Raw genomic sequence first — 13,095 nt, forward strand, 5'->3', positions numbered from 1 at the left:
TGATTTGGAACAAAGCTTAATCTGGGAAATACGAAACGAAATAACTAAGTGGAGTTTCTACCCTTTAATTTGTACCATAGTAATTGATCATTTAGTATGAGTCCATTTTAAATAATTTTCGTAGACTAATATATGTCGTTGGTTAATTCCATATTAGGGTATAGGTAGTACTATAGTAGGATTTTATTTGACATAGATTAGTAGTTTGTTAGTCTATTTAGTTACAGTTTCTAAATGTATTTAAGCATATATTATAATTGGTTATATAGAGAGGGGGCAATGCATGTGCTCAAAGGTCACATCGATCATAGGTTTGCGATATTGCAAAATATGATATTCCTCCAATTATGAGAGGGTGTCAAGGATTCTCAATCCTGATTTTATGCAACCACACTAATTTTGGATAATTGATTTGTGGCATAGTATGTTTTAAGTTTTATTTCATTATTCCACATTTCCACTTAATTACTATACTATTATTATTTTTTGTGTGTGGTGATTTATAATTTTACGTAAGCCTCATAAATCACGGAGTATATAATATAGTCAAAACCTAAATAAATAATATTGTATATCTAATTAAATCCTAATTTGTGAGATTCTTTCCCCCCCCCCCCCCACCCCTAAGGTCGATACATTAAGGCGGCAAGCACGGGCTCATGCTAATAAAGAGGTTCATGACAAAAAATTGTTGTCATTTTATGTATGTTCATTGCAACATTTTATACTGTACATTATTTTACATAAAATCTCAACTTTTTTTCTATTTCGTTAAATATCAAAACTATTCTTTATTGGGTTCATTAGGGTCCATTATTGGAAAATAGCCTTTATCGAAAAAAAAAATAAGAAAATGAATTAAATTTTCCCAATTAAACCAACCCCGTTCTAGCTAGAAGGGAAAGATCTTGGTTTTTCTTCATAAAATATTATGGTACTATTATTAAATCACTCACTCATACTAAATACTCACATACACTTCCGAAATTGTTTTAGTCACGAATCACAAGTCAACATACAAAAATAAACGGAGTATACTAGTAGTAGTATATATAAATATAATTGTGAATGTATATAAAATTTATAATATAATTATAACATATGCGATATACTAGATATGTTGAAATTCATAACTTAGCTTAATAATTTAAGATAAAACTTATATTAAGCTTAATTAGTTATATTTAAATTCTAAAAGTGGACAATAGAAAAACTCATTAAATGATGAAATTTGGACAGATTTTGTCTATACTTTTTTTTGGAAAAAAATAAAATTGCCTGACCACATTATAAAAGCTATCAATAATTGGATTCTTGAGACGAAAAGTATAATGTATAGATCTCATGCATGGGTGTAAAAATGCCATAGAAACGTGGGAGGAGAAAAGGAAAAAACATATTATGAAGATCATATATGTAGAATGGTCCATATAGCTATTTTATTCGTAGCTAGACGCTATGTATAGAGTAGCATCTTTCTTTAGAATTATGATATCGTACGTAGTAGGAGTAGTATTTATTAATTTAACTTAAATATTCCTAAGCCACTCCATGATTAATGCATATGATAGCGTTTAATTTCGTTCGCCTACTCAATTAAAAATTCCATAAATTATAGCGAGTATTGAAGGTTTTTGAATCCCAAGTTCTGTATTTCCCTTTTAATAGAGAGAAATATACGAACAATCGTATATTTAGAGATGCCAATCAAGCCAATTTGTTGGATTTCGAGTCATGGACAGTCAAGCCAAGGTCCAAGTCATAATTCTGAACCCCGGATAGAAAATTACTCCATTTCCTTAATAACCATGTTATTGCAACAAACAATAGGCCATGTTTTAATCAAGACACTTGATCTCCCATTAGATGCAAACTCGAACGTCATTACACATGTCACAACATTTGAAATAAAATCTTACAATTATATTTGGATTACATGTCTTGAACTAGAGTATCATAGTTGGTAAGACGATTCTCCTTCATCTAATAAATCAGAGAGTTTGAGTCATCATGTGGTTAACAGGAAACATTATTGATCGTGTTTTAGAAGAAAGAAAAAAAAAACTAAACTAACATCTTTCATCTATCACACAAAATCCTCGACATAGGTATGTGCGATTGTCTAGCATCTATTAAAGATGTGATTTGAAATATATTAAGGATTAATCAGTGTGAAAAGACTCAGAAAATGAGGGCGGCCGCTCCTCCACTAATCATAATTTAACATTACAAAGTACATGTTTAAGTTAGATTAAGTCACAAAACAGACCCTAATGGTCTGCTAATTCTTTGACAAAAGTTTGAATCTTTTGTTACTGGGTGCCCGTGGTCTCTCATTAAAGTTTTATTGCATTAAAATGTATTAATTTGAGTTTAAGAATTAGGGTTTTGGAGTGAAAGTAAGTTGGCTTTATTGGTTGTGGTGTAGCAGCTTTTGGGGACAACAGATAAGCCATGGTTAAATAAATTAATCATATTTTATATTTTCCCATTAGCAGCTTGTGTAGGGTTACTATCTTCTAGCCATGTGCTTAGTGCTATGAAGCTTCATTCAAGATTCTATAACTATGTTACTTCCAAAAATCTTCCTGTCACTTAAGATTAAACATTTTCATGATAATACATCTTGAATTGTTGATTAGTTTGATTATTAAAAAGGGTTTTAATTTTTAAAATCCATAACCTTACTCCAAATGCACAACATTTTCAGTAAACACAAATCATGTATGCTTATATTCAAAATTGAAATCAATGAGTCTAGAAAAGGCAAGAGATAGCTAGTAAAGGTGGTAAAGAAGCCCATAAACAAGTACAAATAATCGCTGAGATTGAAAAGGTAAAGCTGAAATCCAGAGATGCAAAGTGTGAAAATAATTCAAAGACTGATATATATATATGAAATAGAAATGGTCCACCATATGAAGTGTAAGTGTGTAACTAAATAAATTATTTGAGTCACATTTTTATAACTAACCTGGCCATGTGTTATGGGCCCAATTCGAATGGGAAAAACTAGATTAATTATTAATTAATGACAGACAATTATCTTATGTATCACATCAAATAATATGTATGCTAAAGAAGATCAATTTTATTAGAGTTTCGAAATTTCACCATCATGAGCTAGCCTAGAGAATTGGTAGAACTCTCGACACAGAAATTCACAAACCCTAGAATTCTCAAAGTTAGCATGAAATGATTGCTTGGCGTGACAGTCTTCTTTTGACAATTGCTCATGATCCATCATTGGCATATTTCTAGCTTCCATTTGCTATGCACATCTTCTCCTTGGAAGTTTCATACTTTTGAAATTAAATGGAGTATTATAAATAAATGGAGTAATACTTGAAGGCAAATGACACCTAGTTTATGTACGAAATTAACAAAAACGATGAGCTACATGTTTTTTTTTAATAAAAAAACTCCCGGGATTCAATTTTGTCTACGTGCTAGAATTTTTTCACTTCATGTGGTGATAATGGTCTCGTCCACATGCGGTTGATGTAGTATTCTCTTCTTATATAGCACTTTCACTCCAATTAACAAACTTATAAGGACATAAAATTAGAGACGCTTTTAAAATGGCCAAAATTGATGACATAAATAAAATCGAATTTAACTTGTAAGTTGATGACACAATTGTCCATTACACCTTAATTTTATGGAACACTTTCATTTAGGACCCTTAATTTTAATTGTGACGTTAATAATGGAGACGTTTTTTTTAAAAGCTTAACCAACATATTTAGAAATACAGTTTAACGTACTTTCTTTAGTGTGTATAGTGATTCTATTTACATTTGATGTACTTATTCCTTAACGAACATTTAATGAACTTTATCAATAGTGTTTTCCAATGCAGACTACGAATTGGTGTCTCATAAGTTGAGCAATGGAATGCCTGTCTTTTTTATCTATATGTAGTTAAAATGTTGAAATTTTCATTACATTATTATGTAGTTTAAAGATTAAAAGATAACTAACGAGTGGTTGAATTTTCAAACTTTCCATATAGAGATCAAGATAGCGATTTGACAGTCTTCAAATATAAGTCTCACAACTTTCTTTGTCAATAGCATTCACTTTAATTTATTTTTATGTATATTGAGTTAGACATTACATTCTTCATTTAATTTATTTCTCAAAAAACTTATCACATTCGTTGTACATGTAACACTATTACATATAGCCTCACATAACAATACATTGAATTGGAAACAAATTAAATGTCTCATGGATGAAAAAGATAGCAAGCAATCTTACCCCAAAATGAAAGAGAAACCCAAAGGTGACCCTTATTTATGACCTCAATTCCACCTAACAATACCTTATCATTTCTACTTGTGTTAATCTCCATACTTCTTCAAAACAAGATTGCCTCAATTCAATTGGCATCTCAAAGTGATGATAGAGATGGCATTTTTTGATGTATATCATTAGTAGACATGTGTGGGGACACTCAATTTGCAAAGTTTGATGAGTGGGCATGAGTTGTTGTAATTGGGGAGTGAACCTTGTTAGTGAACACCATTCATATAGTGAATAGACTTCCCTTTGACACTTCACCAAACACTCTTGCTCTTGTATCAACATCCCTTTTGCCTTTTCATTTCACCACCACAACAATTTCTTGTAAAGTGTTTGCCCTAATATATTAATTATGCTTTTCAAAAAGTAGCATATGGGAAATCTCTCAAGATATTTACTTGTCCCATAATTGCTAATCAATTATGCTTGCATAAACTTTTATTTGGGCCACAGCCGACTTAGTGGTATCAAAAAGGCACTTGATTTGGGCCTACAAAACAACCATTCTCTGGCCTGATACAGTAATAATGGGCCAACTATACTTATGAACCTAATCCAAAACAGTTCCTAAACAGTTTACAATTATGAAAACAAGTTACAAGCGCTATAAGCTATCAAAAAGTATGTTTTTAAAACCTGAACTATTTTATCATAATCTTATAAGCAACAATCAATCTACAAAAATAATCTTACTATGAATCGTTATTCTGCAATAATATATACACTTAAAATTTTATAGTATCTCATAAATATTCTCTCTCTAACTTCTATCCTATAACCTCTACTCTACTCTAGTAGTACATCTTATTAGAATAATTTTATTGTAAAATTGGGAAGCCCAACATCTAACTCGAAGCACTGATTTAGAACACAGCCCAATAAATTAGTATTGGGCTTTAAATCCACGTATTAATATCCATATATAGAAAATCCATAAACCGCCTTGGAACGGGTCGGATCCCAAAAAACGGTATCCCTCCACGAAGCAATTTCAAATTTCAAATTCAAACTGAGCGACGGTTACCATCCAGCTGTAAAATACTAAAAGAATAAAAAAATCGAAACCCTAGAATCAAGTAGTGCCCATATTTTTTGTATAAATTCCCCCCATTTTCACCACAGATCGAAAACTACCTTCACCTCCAGCGACGTCTTTGTATACGTTCTGGTGCTTCTCTCCCTTTAATCTCCTATCAACTTGCTCTACACATTCCAAACCAGATCCATCATGAGGGAGTGCATCTCGATCCACATTGGTCAGGCCGGTATCCAGGTCGGAAATGCTTGCTGGGAGCTCTATTGCCTCGAACACGGAATTCAGGTAAGATCCGATCTCATTTATCTCCTTCGTTTTACGTTTTTTATATTCCGATTCGTTTTTCTTTGGAATCCGTTGATTTACATCAAATCTAGCTGACGGAAATGTTTCTGATGTGAACTGGTGTTGTTCTGTTCCTATTTAGTGATGGATTTGATCTATTTTTATCAGATTTAAAGTGTGTTCTCTGTTTTCTGCATTTTTATTTTGCGACATGCTTCATTTTTGTTGGAATTTTTATTTCTGATAAACTTTTCTTGCCGATCTGGTTATATAGAATCGTGTTACATCAAATCGTGTTGGTTTTAATGATTGATCGTTTTTTAATATTTAGATCTGAATCTCGTCGGAATGATTATAATATGCGAGTAGATTTTTATGAGCCAGCTGAATGTTATAATTGTTTGTTACCATTTGATGGAAATAATTATTTAATTTTCACATAATAATTATTGAATCTTGTATAAGAAGGTGACGACGACTTCAACACTTATTATTTAATCTATTACTATAATTTTTTGATCTGAATCTCGTTGAAATGATATATGCTTGTAGTGTTTCAGTGATCTAGCTAAATTTCATGATTCCATTTCACTTATTATTGAATTTTGTTACAGCCTGATGGACAGATGCCTGGTGACCACACTGTAGGCGGAGGTGACGATGCTTTCAACACCTTCTTCAGCGAGACCGGTGCTGGAAAGCACGTTCCTCGTGCTGTGTTTGTCGATCTTGAGCCTACTGTGATTGATGAGGTGCGCACTGGCACATACCGCCAGTTGTTCCACCCCGAGCAGCTTATCAGTGGCAAGGAAGATGCCGCTAACAACTTTGCCAGAGGACATTACACCATTGGCAAAGAAATTGTGGATCTCTGCCTTGACAGGATCCGTAAGCTGGCTGACAACTGCACTGGATTGCAAGGATTCCTTGTCTTCCACGCTGTTGGTGGTGGAACCGGTTCTGGGCTTGGTTCTCTGTTGCTTGAGAGGCTCTCTGTTGACTACGGGAAAAAGTCGAAGCTGGGCTTCACCATCTACCCTTCCCCACAGGTGTCCACTGCTGTTGTTGAGCCTTACAACTCCGTGCTCTCCACTCATTCCCTTTTGGAGCACACTGATGTCGCCATCCTTCTTGACAATGAAGCTATCTATGACATTTGCCGCAAATCACTCGACATTGAGAGGCCCACTTACACCAATCTGAACAGACTCATTTCTCAGGTACAATTATGTTGCATTCTGCAAATTTTAAATGTTGTTTTTTGATCAATTGAATTGTGACTGATTGTATCATTTGATGAAATTTACAGGTTATCTCTTCATTGACTGCTTCCCTGAGGTTTGATGGTGCTCTTAACGTGGATGTGAACGAGTTCCAGACCAACTTGGTGCCATACCCAAGAATCCACTTCATGCTTTCATCGTATGCCCCAGTCATCTCAGCTGAGAAAGCATACCACGAGCAGCTCTCTGTCGCTGAGATCACCAACACTGCATTCGAGCCATCGTCTATGATGGTTAAGTGTGACCCGCGCCATGGAAAATACATGGCCTGCTGTCTGATGTACAGAGGTGATGTCGTCCCCAAGGATGTCAACGCAGCTGTGGCAACCATCAAGACCAAGAGGACCATCCAGTTCGTCGACTGGTGCCCCACCGGATTCAAGTGCGGTATCAACTACCAGCCACCCACTGTCGTCCCTGGTGGCGACCTTGCCAAGGTGCAGAGGGCTGTTTGCATGATCTCGAACTCCACCAGCGTTGCTGAGGTGTTCTCGAGGATTGACCACAAGTTCGATCTGATGTACGCCAAGCGTGCTTTCGTCCATTGGTACGTGGGTGAGGGTATGGAGGAAGGAGAGTTCTCCGAAGCTAGGGAAGACTTGGCTGCCCTGGAGAAGGATTATGAGGAGGTTGGTGCTGAGTCTGCTGAAGGCGAAGATGATGATGAAGGAGAGTATTAGAAAATGGTTGAAGGAAAAGTCTTGAGCAATCAAATCAATGGTCTCATTGGTTAGGCTCTCAAGCGTTATCATGTGTTTCGTTTATGTTTCTGTTGAACTCCTCTTTTGCTAATTCGGATCTTTTTGTTAATGACTGAACTTTTGGATGGTTAAACATGGTTTTTTTTTTGGTTATTCGCATTTTCTGTTTACGATACGCTATTTCGATATTTTGCTAAACATGTTATATTTTGAAGTTGAATCATCGCATGATTAATATCAATAGAGAAGTCGATAAAGTTACGTGGTAGATTATCAATAGAGATTTGAAACATGGCATATAATATGTGCCGGTTATATATACGCACACTATTATGATTGGTTGGACTGATACACAAATGGCACGTGCTCGTCAAACATTCATTTTATAGGTTATATAATTATATAAATACAAAATTTTTTAATAGTTATTTTATTATTTTCTTTAACTTTTAATTTTTGAAGTTAAAATATATTGTGAATTTTAAAGTTTTCTGTTTTTTTCTTCATGATAACAATTTTGATTTAATTAAAACTGAGATAGATTAACACTAACATAACATATAACCATATTATTAGCTTATAAAAGCACGAACTTTCAATCAGTTCTAATTTTTTTGCTTGAAGTTCCATTCTTTGTTTACCAAAATGGAATAGTATTTTATTTAAGTCTAAATGGAATAGTTTATAAATTTTAAAGATGAATATATTCTTTTATAAATCAGATTTGGTTGAGATGATAATTATATTTATTTTTATTTATAAGTGTTAAATTTTTTAAATCAGAAAAACTCAAATTTCATACTCATACATTTAAATTTATAAATTAAATTTTTTAGAGAAAATCAGAAAATATTGAAAGTTTGTATTTATGGGCTATAACCCTTTAGTTTTATTCTGATAAATCTACAAACTAAAATAAAAAGACTTGATACAGCAGTAATTTTATTTTGTATTCTAAACTAAGCCCGTGTATTTACTTGTTCAGTAGTCTATACTGTACATGGATGGATACACAACTTTGATGCCGATTCCAACAAAACTGCAGACTGCAAAGCTTCCCACACCTCAAGTCCTTAACCAATTGATTTCATGCGCCTTTTATCACACAAAAAGAGAAAATTAATGAATGAAACAGTACTTTTTTTAAGTGAAATGGAGATTGGAGGCACCTGAAGTGAGAGGAAGGGAGCCGAGAGGCGAGGCAGGTAACATATGCCTTGGAAAGAGGCGTGCGCCACAAAATCCATCTTCACCGAGACGAGAATCCTCTGCTCTGAGCCTCAAAATCTGAGTATGCGCCCTCACTTTCTTCCCAGCCACCACCTTCGCCACCGTCCTCGGCCGCCGACGCCGCCCCACGTCGACCGCTTCCTTGTGCCTCTCTTCATCCATCCCCACCACGAAGTCCTTCTCCGCCCGCACAGGAAGCAATCTACCTTTTTCAACTTCATTCATATTCATTCAAGTCAACACAAAGCTAAAATAAACACACACACAACAGATACAGAATTGAATTAAGAGTGAATGATGAATGCATGGAATTGGGATTTATCATTTATATATGATGAGGGATCAGGAGTGCGGTACACTTAGCGAGGCGGATAGAGGTTCCATATGAGATACGCTTTTTGGATGTGAGAGATGGGAAGTGGGCACGTGTGCTAATGTGAGAGAGAGGATTGGTGGATGGGTGACACCTTGGGATGGGTGACGGCTGGGATTGAAGTTGGGGCTGGTCGTTTCGGTGGGTGTAGGGTTATTTGGTGCTACGCCACGTCGACCTACTCTCAATACACACGCTCACGCCAACTCCAATTCATTGCTTTTAATTATTTCTTTTTTACCAGAAAAATACAATAATAATCATATTTACCCGATACGTGTGCAAGATTTGATTAGGACTTGTCCAAATAGTATTACACCCCTTCTAATTTAAAATCTGACGCGAAAATTGTGGATTGTAAGGCTTATTTATTTAAAATAGAAAAAAAAAATAGACTTTAAATTATAGATGCACTCAAATGACAAATGAGATATATTCATGGATGAAATGAATATAGCTTTTGATTTGTAAATACCGTTTATAAGATATAAGAAAATTAAATTAAAAAATTATTAAAAACTAGTAGTAGTATAAAATTTTAAAATGAGATGCCGAGGTGCCTTTTGGTGGTCGCTAATAAGCCCACAATGCGTCCTCACTAAATTACTGGTCAGCCCAACTATCTACCAAAAATCTAGTCCATCTCCCTTAAGCGCCCATCACAATAGTCTTTTTCCTTTCAAAAACTTTATTATTATTTTTATTTATCTTCAGATAACTCATACTCCCTCCGTCCCCGATTAAAAGTCACACTTTTTCATTTCGGTTCGTCCCTAATTAAGAGTCACACTTCATTTTTACCACAAATAGTAAGGAGGTCCCACCTTCCACTAACTCAATTCACTCACATTTAATTATAAAACCAATATAAAAAAATGAGTCTCACATTCCACTAATTTTTTCAACCAACTTTTCTCTAAATTTCTTAAAACTCGTGTCCGGTCAAAGTGTGACTCTTAATCGGGGACGGAGGGAGTACTTTCTAATTATTATATGAATTAGAGTCGTTTTACTGCTTATAGTAAAATAAGTTTCATCGTCTCATATCTCGCCTTTCTTATTACTTTTCTGATATCCTTCTAAAATTAAATGTTTATAATCATCTACTCCCTCTGTCCCAAGATAAGTGACCACAAACTTTTTGGCACGAGATTTAAGGAAATGAGGTTTTGTTAATAAAGTGGAAAGTGAATAAAGTAAGAGAGTTAATAAAGTAGAGAGAAAAAGTAAGAGAGAAAGTACCAAAAAAGGAAATGAGTCACTTATATTGGGACGTTACAAAAAGAAAATGAGGTTTTGTTAATAAAGTGACCCTCTCAAAATCTCTCACATCCTTCTACATCATCATCCTTTGTCAATACTACAAGCACAAACTCATATTGAATCTACGTAAACCTCCTATTTTTAGGGAATATGATTTCTCTAACAATGAGAAAGATCTTTATTACTCTGGCAGTATGTCGATATTCACACTCACGATACTAGCTTAGTTTGTTCAAATCCAATTATAGGAATATGACCCAACTCATTTAGTCTCTCATATCTTTCTACGTTTCTTTTCCTTTTTTATAAAACCTCTACGATTCTGTTCATCATCATGTGTCCTCTATCCGACAAGTTATGAGATTGACTAGATTTTAACGAAAAGTCATAGGAGTAATCTAATTTTAACAAATGTAAAAGAATGCGGTTAAAATAGTTAGTTATATGTGGGGAAAGTAAGTTAGTGCCAGGATGAGATTTGTTTAGCAAATATAATGAAATACTATTATTTATTAATCGAGGGAGTTTTATGTTAACGTTTCAACTTTTTCTTCCTTACCCGAATTTATTTAGAATTTGTGATAATAAAATGCAGTTTAGTTTGATAAAATGTTTAATTCCATCAAATAATTTAAGTTAAAAAATTATACGTACTATTTATCTATCCTTTTAATAGAGACCGTCGTGTGTGAAGAACGTGGTAGCCGTCCACACTCCATTTGCCACCGTCGATGTCGCTAGTACCTCAGAAGGGTATATTAGTAAATCTGTTGATACCGTGACGCGCTCACGCGTCGGTTGTTCCGAGGCGCGCGCCATCCACACGCCCAGGCGTGGCGTCCTCACCCAATTCTGTTTTATTTCATCTCAATTAATTCCTCACCATTTCGCCGCCTCATCCAATGGCTTCTCAATCTGCGGATTCAGCTGATCATCGCCTCAAAACTCCCTCAAGGTGTCTATGGTTTCCATTCCTTCATTTAATTGCGTTTTTTACTACCTTGCAAATGGAAATTCGACGGTATTTCGTTAGGTTAATTATAGCTTCAATTTAAATTTTTTATCATTTTATTCACATGATGCAGAAATGCTTTCTTTATTATTAATCTTTGAATTTGTGATTAAGATGAATCCTTGTCTCATTTATCGAACTACTGTAGTGTAACTTGTGCTTTAAATGCCATTGCCGTTTCTCAGTAAAAATAATGTTGGAAAAGTTCCACGGAAAATTCACAAAGCTGCGAGGGAGAAGCTGAAACGCGCCAGCATGAATGAGTTATTCTCAGATTTGGGGAAGACACTTGGTATATCTGGTAATCTAAGTTTTTATGAACCTCAAATTCAGTTTGAATAGGATGTTAGTTTGAGGATTGTTATTGTTATGAATGCAATTCAGATGTGGATCATCAGAACAACGGCAAGGCATCTATGCTGAGAGAGACGATCCGGCTCCTCGGTGAATTGGCTACTCAGATGGACAGCCTGAAAAAGGAGAATGCAACTCTCTTATCTGAATATAATTATGTAAGATCTTGACTGATGCATTTTTTAGATGAATCCTTCTTTGTTTGTTACTTAAATAATCATGACTGATTAACATTCTTATAATTGTGTTTCCTGCTTTGTTAACCAAACCGATTCACAAAATTTGGTGTCTTTCAATTCTTGGAATATCGTCTGAGCAATCTTGGTGTGTGAACTGTGATGTCAGATCACAGCTGAGAAGAACGAGCTCGTCGAGGAAGCTTCTGGTTTAGATGCTCAAGTGAAGGGGCTGAAGAGAGAAATAGACGAGAGGGCTATCTGTTCAAACGCACATGTTTCTCAACCATCGACAACACAGTTACCCGAGGGCCATGTTGCAATGCCACTCGTCGGGCATGCCTCAGAGGCGGCAGCCCCTGTCGTTGGTCCTGTGCTGGTCGTGCCATTGCATCACGAGCCACAACTCCAAGGCTTCCCTAACCCCTTCCCAGGTATGGATGGGGCGAAGGTTCCCTCTGGTGTGAGCAAACCGCGCCCCCGTTACCCTTCGTCGTCTGATTCATGGCCTTCTCATATTCTCACCAAGTAGTGTAGAGTTGAATGGGATGGTTGAAGATGTTTCATAGTTAGTCAGGCAGCTTTAGTGCTGAAATGAGGATCAAATGGAGCATTTTGATTTTTGAGTTAGAATTCGATTTTCTTTGTATATTGGTTAGTATAGTATATTAGTTGAGGGATGCAAATCTTGTAGGGAACCGTCATTTATTCTGTAAATTGTTTCTACTTTGATAAAAAGTCGTGATTAAAACCGTAGTATAACGGTATAAAAAATGAGATAAAAAAGCAAAATTAAAATATAAACATCTAACATAATCTAAATCAAAACATACACATCGAGGATAGAAAGAGGGAGGAAGAGATAGAGGAGACGACGGCACAGAGAAGAAGATGAAGAGAGACGAAGTTGTGTTTCGCATAGACATGATAGGAAAATATATGAACTTATAGTAACAATATAAAATTGACACTATTGAAGGCGTCTGATATTATTTATTTACAAATTACAAATAGGCAGTACTACTCCATAAGCTTTGTGATAGAAATGATGTCATTTTATATGTCGAATTATAT

General features: G+C 35.1%; 2 protein-coding genes across 6 annotated transcripts; both read left to right on the top strand.

The window, feature by feature from the left end:
- The first annotated feature begins 5,428 nt into the window (after positions 1-5,428).
- LOC125198625 (tubulin alpha chain) lies at positions 5,429-7,766 on the top strand. Of its 2 annotated transcripts, XM_048096947.1 has the most exons (4): positions 5,429-5,629; positions 6,244-6,849; positions 6,939-7,399; positions 7,482-7,766. In XM_048096947.1, exons 1-4 carry the CDS (start codon positions 5,537-5,539, stop codon positions 7,615-7,617), a joined length of 1,296 nt encoding a protein of 431 aa, XP_047952904.1. In that variant the 5' UTR covers positions 5,429-5,536; the 3' UTR covers positions 7,618-7,766. The 2 variants fall into 2 exon arrangements, with proteins under 2 accessions (XP_047952904.1, XP_047952903.1); XM_048096946.1 differs by having other exon boundaries at positions 5,430-5,629; positions 6,939-7,766.
- Positions 7,767-11,280: 3,514 nt separating this feature from the next.
- LOC125198596 (transcription factor bHLH47-like) lies at positions 11,281-12,777 on the top strand. Of its 4 annotated transcripts, none has more exons than XM_048096918.1 (4): positions 11,281-11,434; positions 11,677-11,792; positions 11,876-12,003; positions 12,191-12,777. In XM_048096918.1, the coding sequence occupies exons 1-4, from the start codon at positions 11,382-11,384 to the stop codon at positions 12,551-12,553; spliced, it is 660 nt and encodes a 219-aa protein (XP_047952875.1). In that variant the 5' UTR covers positions 11,281-11,381; the 3' UTR covers positions 12,554-12,777. The 4 variants fall into 4 exon arrangements, with proteins under 4 accessions (XP_047952875.1, XP_047952876.1, XP_047952873.1 ...); XM_048096919.1 differs by having other exon boundaries at positions 11,677-11,783; XM_048096916.1 differs by lacking the exon at positions 11,281-11,434 and adding an exon at positions 11,472-11,500.
- Positions 12,778-13,095: the final 318 nt, after the last annotated feature.

The sequence above is a fragment of the Salvia hispanica genome, unplaced genomic scaffold (genome assembly GCF_023119035.1).
Source record: "Salvia hispanica cultivar TCC Black 2014 unplaced genomic scaffold, UniMelb_Shisp_WGS_1.0 HiC_scaffold_169, whole genome shotgun sequence".
In the NCBI taxonomy this organism is placed as follows: domain Eukaryota; kingdom Viridiplantae; phylum Streptophyta; class Magnoliopsida; order Lamiales; family Lamiaceae; genus Salvia; species Salvia hispanica.

What these genes read in the sequence shown, in the direction of transcription:
- LOC125198625 (XM_048096946.1), top strand. Translation starts at nt 5,537, where the DNA reads ATGAGGGAGTGCATCTCGATCCACATTGGTCAGGCCGGTATCCAGGTC. An exon ending in GCCTCGAACACGGAATTCAG is followed by an intron (nt 5,630 to 6,243) that starts GTAAGATCCGAT and finishes ATTTTGTTACAG; the next exon opens with CCTGATGGACAGATGCCTGG. An exon ending in TGAACAGACTCATTTCTCAG is followed by an intron (nt 6,850 to 6,938) that starts GTACAATTATGT and finishes TGAAATTTACAG; the next exon opens with GTTATCTCTTCATTGACTGC.
- LOC125198596 (XM_048096918.1), top strand. Translation starts at nt 11,382, where the DNA reads ATGGCTTCTCAATCTGCGGATTCAGCTGATCATCGCCTCAAAACTCCC. An exon ending in CGCCTCAAAACTCCCTCAAG is followed by an intron (nt 11,435 to 11,676) that starts GTGTCTATGGTT and finishes GCCGTTTCTCAG; the next exon opens with TAAAAATAATGTTGGAAAAG. An exon ending in GAAGACACTTGGTATATCTG is followed by an intron (nt 11,793 to 11,875) that starts GTAATCTAAGTT and finishes AATGCAATTCAG; the next exon opens with ATGTGGATCATCAGAACAAC.